General features: G+C 36.3%; 1 protein-coding gene across 1 annotated transcript; it reads left to right on the plus strand.

Moving 5' to 3' along the window:
• The first annotated feature begins 251 nt into the window (after positions 1-251).
• Positions 252-2,949, plus strand: LOC131068473 (cyclin-D3-3). Its single transcript, XM_058003653.2, has 6 exons — positions 252-1,113; positions 1,247-1,333; positions 1,684-1,782; positions 1,906-2,107; positions 2,210-2,340; positions 2,474-2,949. The coding sequence occupies exons 1-6, from the start codon at positions 805-807 to the stop codon at positions 2,747-2,749; spliced, it is 1,104 nt and encodes a 367-aa protein (XP_057859636.2). The 5' UTR covers positions 252-804; the 3' UTR covers positions 2,750-2,949.
• Positions 2,950-6,004: the final 3,055 nt, after the last annotated feature.

The raw sequence follows: 6,004 nt of genomic DNA on the forward strand, positions 1-6,004 counted from the left end.
CCCAATTTCAAACATCTACTCATGGCTGCATGTGAGTCGACGTTAATGTGTTTGACCGACGGCCAAACAGGCCTCTCAAGTCGCCTCCGTAGGCAGTCGAAAGGTCTTCAGAAGAATAGGAAGATATAGTACAATCTCCACTGCAAAACACCCACAATACCAACAAACTTAATAATAAAAATTATTGCTTTGTTTGTGCATACGTGTATGTTTTTATCATTGAGCGCACAGTTTCTTATACAGATTGTAGGAGATGAATGAGACATTGCTATATACACATGACAGGCTATATACACATGATTATAATAAGGAAATAGATGGTTGAATAGGGGCAAGGCATGATAAAATACATCGGGATGGAAAATGTGTTGTTGTTTTCTTTTGTTTTGGTTTAGTTTGTTGATGGGTTGGGGGGTTTTTATAGAGCAAGAAATAGTCATGGCAGGAGGCGGAAGAAGAGAAGATGGGCTCTGACTAGCCCTAAATCAGTATTGTCTAGACTCCTTGCTTATTATACTGGCTGAACTGCCTTCTCTTTTCCTGAGCCCAAGCTGCCATTGATGCCCTGTTTCTTATGGATTTGATTTTCACTGATCCATTGCTCTGACATTGCACACAGTGGCCATCATTCTAGAGGCTCAGTATATATCTGAAGAAGACTAACATTTGGAAGGATACCCATGACATTCATTTCACTGAAGCTGGATTAAAATAGCAGGAAAAATGGTGGGGTATGTAGGGTGGGCCGTTGATGAGGAATGAGATCAGCAGAGGCACAGGGGTGGTGGTATTTATTAGAGGGGGATGGTCATGGCACCCAGCATAGACTGTGCTTCTAGTCTGTATTGTGCTGAAGATGCTCTGGGTTGGGATGATCATGATGATGATGAAGAAACTGGAAATTTTTATCAAGATCAGGAACACCACAATCCGGATCCTGGTTACATTGCCAGCTGCATCGGTGACCAACAGTTGTGGGATAATGGCGAAGAGCTCAAGGCTCTTGCAGAAAAGGAAAGGCTCTATGTTCCTCGCCCTGGGTATATGGAAACACTTGAAACCAATAGTTTTGAAGCTAGAGCTCGTCAGGACGCTGTCAGCTGGATTTTGAAGGTTCATCACATACCCATTATCAATATAGAAATGGGCTTACAATGTACTACATTGTATTGATTTATGTAGTGTTGTCCATTTGTTTACAGTTGGCTGTTTAGATGACATTGTGTGCATTAATGTGTGTGTTTAGGTTCATGCCCATTATGGCTTCAGTCTGGCTACTGCAGTGCTGTCAATAAACTACCTCGATCGGTTTCTGTCTACAACTTGCTTGCAGGTATTGAGAAGCCCATGGTTTCTTCTGATCATGTCTCTGAAATTGTAACTTGTGCATTTATTGTCTTAGTAGTGGGCATGTGGATTCTTGTAAAATTGTAGCTTGTGCATTTACTGTCTTCATATTGGGTTTGTGGATTCTTGTGATTGTCTCTGAAATTATAGATTTGTAGCATTTACTGTCATAATATTGGACATGTGGGTTCTTGTGATAATGTCTATAAAACTTATGATCCTGTAACATTATCTGTTGGAACACTGGATAAATGGGTTCTTGTGGTGATGTCAGTAATTTTTTTATCTTGTAGCATTTTCTCTCTTAAGGTTTAACAATGGAGAAATGCAATGCAGGAAGATAAGCCCTGGATGACCCAACTTACAGCTGTGACTTGCCTATCCTTGGCTGCCAAAGTGGAGGAGATCGAGGTTCCCCTCCTCCTCGACCTGCAGGTAATTTATGCTTTAGCTTCGATGTATGTACATAGAGATAGTGAAAATGTAAGTACCAAGTTCCTTTTGCTTTTCATTGGATTGCATACTCAAAGCTGTAATGAATGTAAACAATGTGACCAGGTTGAGGAGGCCAAGTACATATTTGAATCTCGCACCATTCAGAGAATGGAGCTCCTTGTGCTCAGCTCCCTCCAATGGCGAATGACCTCTGTCACAACCCTTTCCTACATTGAACTTGCCACTCGTATGCTTAGCTTGGAGAGTCCTCACAGATGGATTTTCATAATGCGTTGCAACGATCTGTTAATAAATACTCTGAAAGGTATGTAAGTACTCAATGCAGTATGCTGATCTAGTTAATGCCAATTTCAGGTGGTCTATAACCTTTTTCACGGTATCTCATGGTGGGTATTATTCAATGCAGATTCAAGGTTTCTGGGCTATCTTCCATCAGTTGTCGCTGCTGCTATAATGGTGTATGCAATCAGGGAAATGGAACACATCAATGCTAACAAGAACGAGAACGCCCTGCTAGATGCCCTAAGCACTGACAAGGTGAGAATGAATGAATGATTGATTTTAATGACGTCCACAAGAAAGAAAGAACATTTGGTTGAATTGTTCAAGACTAAGTTACACATTCCTTTTGTCTTTCTAATCGTCGTTTCATATCAATTTGGGTGTTCAGGAGGCATTTGATGGGTGCATAGCCCTCTTATCTCTGGAATCTTCCATCAACAACAGTTTCTCTGTGGGGTTGAAAAGAAAGTGCAGAAACAGCAGTGGCAACATCCCTATACCCTGCAGTCCTAGTGGGGTATTGGATGCTACCTTCAGCTGTAACAGTGGGCAGAGCACCCCTGGATCATGCCACTCCCCTGCCAGCATTTTCTGCATTTCGCCTGCCATGATCAAGAGGAGAAAGGTTGATGAATTTTGTACCCAAGGAATTATAGAGGATTGAACAAGTTTCAGATGTTAAGCCCATTAATCTCTATATGTATCGCCCACAAAGAACTCTGTTGGCAGCAGCCAGTCTGCCATTAATTAGATCTAAATTATATATCTAAATTTCAATCAATCAGACATACAGTACAGGAAAAGCCTTATGTTCAGAGAAATCATTAATTTTCAAGTTTATATAATGCTTTTCTTTGATCGAAATCCTGTGCTGCATTGCTAATTTAGATGCCATTAAAACATCAATATAGCATCCCGAGAAGAAACCGAAATCAAGAGCCCACTAACCATTTTTTCATGGATGAATGACTGGCTAGGATTTTGAGAAACACTCGGGTCAATAGTGGTCACAATTTGCAAGAATTGCTATGTTTATGTGCAAAAGATTTGGAATCGATATTGTCGGCCACCCATGGATTGGATAGAGACTAGGGAAGGGAGTTGGCCTAGCTACCTCGACTAATGAGCCAGCCTTACCCCATCTTTTTTTTCCTCCCTCTGCACGTTTCCATACATTCATTTCAATCTGCCAACTGTGTGAAAGAGAGCTCTGTCGTTTCAAAGCAAATATGGGCCACTCCATATCTACTTTTACACTTTCAACAACTGCCCTTTGTGAAATGGACAGTTGCTGAAACAGAAAACCTCATTCCTTCCCAGTAACCTTCCTAAAATCTTCCCTTTTTACTTGTTGATAGAGTTTTGATACCTACCTGTTGATCATTAAAAAATGTGTTTGAGTTGACATTCTACTGTTTAGATGGTTGGGGTAAATTCCTAGAATTATTGTCTTTGGGTAAGTTGGGCTCCAAATTCCAATTTTGAGAACACAGCGTTTTGGGGTCTTTCTATATCTAAGTAGTATTCTTAGATTTTAATTTCATCATGAATGTGAAATCAATTGAAATCAGGTGTTCTATTATTTTGTAAATGTATTTTTGTTGATGCTAAATGTCTTATTTAGATATTAAATTAATAGGTTTTTGCTGTTTGTATTAAAAATATAGATAATCAGATTTATAATACAATTGTTTTTCATATTTAAGTGATAATTCCTCTTACTTTTAAGGAATGAAATTGTAAATGTAGATTTTAATATGTTTTTTTTATTGCCCTTAAAGAGACAATATCATTGCATTGTTCAATTCAACTTGTTTGATACATAAATAGTTCTTTACTCTTAATCCACTAGCCAAATCTCTTTATACACTTAGCCAATATTCTTCAACACCTCTAGGTACCCCTACTATCTTAGACTAGGTTGTATGACATGACCTTACTATTGATGATTATACAATGATTTAATCCACCATATTCAAATTGTAATTTTCTTGTTCTCAAGTCAATATATTAGTGAACATAGCAAAAATCTTGAGTTGAGTAACTAATGTCATGCACCTATGAACATTCTTAGGTCATTAGTAGACAACTAGAAATAACAAAACCACTTGAATGGCATTTGATTATAGAAAAGTTTTAAAAACATCATCTTTACATATTTACTAGTTCATTAGGTATCATCATATCACATTTGCTTGTGTGACATTTGTGATATTCAATTTTCGTATCTAGAGGCTTGACTTGTGTCCAAGATAAGTTCAGGAGATTACCTTTTTGCCTATAAAGTAATCAATAGAATTTGTATTCAATGAGGATCATAAGATGTTGGTGGAGCAAATCCTACAAGTCATCAACATAGGAAGTGACCACACAATAAGGATTAGGATGAAGGATGTTATCCACTCCAAAATTAGATTGCATGATCATGACCTTGTCCACATCACCAACAATCTTGTAGCATATATGTCATAGTATTTTGGTCCATGTTCCAAATTCAAATCCATATTTTAATCACTTGTAACAACACAATAATAGTAAGTCAATATCAAAAGGTTAAAAGTGTCTCATCATCTAAAGCATCTAAGTATTGTTATCCCTCTCTATCTTATCAATTCTTAGCTCATTTGGTTTAGATTCAATTTGTTTATACTTTTTATTATTAAATTTTCATACTAGTGTAGGAGATATAAGGCATCTTAGGGTTTAAGATTAACACTCTATTTCCTCACATTTGGGCAAACTTGGGAATTGTTATATTTTTCTATATAGTTTGGTGAAAATCAACATTTGCACACAATTTAGAGCTTTGGTCTAGGTCATCCTTCTTTTCCTTTAAGATCATAGATCTACCATATTATGCTTTTGTCGCTACATCTTAGGATCCTCCAATCCTACAATCCATAACTTTTTGATATAATATATGTTTCTCTGTATGGACTATCCAAAAACCCTCAACCACAATTCATATAAATGAACACATGGTTCAAGATGATGATAAACGTTTTGTGCATGGTGTATGATAATGACCTAGATCTAAGTTCATTACCTCCTTGTGATGATATATAGCGATGCACTACAAAATGATTGTATTACAATGATGATGTCTTCCAAAGTGTCTATCTTCCTATTAATAGTGAAAGGGGTAATAAGCGTAGACTATTAATTGACTTTTCAAATGTGTACTAATTAAACTATCAATTAGATTATATCCTTTAAGAAAATAAATGTAAAAAATAATTTAGAATTAATCGAATTAATACTAATGTTTTACTTCAATAAAAACAATATTAAAAAAAACAAAAAAACTATGCCATGAAAAGAAAGTGGATGAGAGATAAAGGAGGATGAAGAAAATGTCCCTTATTCAAGGGTCCATTAAATATGGAAGCCTATAAGATTGTGGAGAATGTGATATACAATTTTTTTAAGTTCTTAGTCAGGTATGGACATAAAAGGACATAGTTGTAGAGGTGTCTTAGTATTGAAAACATAAAGTATTAGAATGTTGAGAACATATGCAATTAGTTTTTTTTAGGCAATTGTGGTTGCATCTAGATTGTGACAGATACAAGAGAGTTGTGTTAGTGTCCTTTTGTTGTATGATCATTAGATTTTAGATGTAAGAATGTTTCAAGTTGTGAAGGTTGTGGTAGTATTCTTTTGTTGTATGGCCATTAGATTTTAGATGTAAGATGCTTTAACTTGGGAGTGTTTATTGTGCATGATTTGATTTGTGAATGTTCATTGTGTATGTATATAAGAAATATGATTTGTTTGCAAGAAGAAAAGTAGGTTAGATATGAAACTAGGATAAAAGAAAATTTTGGGACAATTTGGGAGCTTGCCTCAATCAAAGCCCTTTTTTGGTATATTTAAACTCTATAGATGTCTGAAATTATCCTAGTGTACTTTGTGTTAA

Source organism: Cryptomeria japonica, chromosome 3 (assembly GCF_030272615.1).
Source record: "Cryptomeria japonica chromosome 3, Sugi_1.0, whole genome shotgun sequence".
Classification (NCBI taxonomy): domain Eukaryota; kingdom Viridiplantae; phylum Streptophyta; class Pinopsida; order Cupressales; family Cupressaceae; genus Cryptomeria; species Cryptomeria japonica.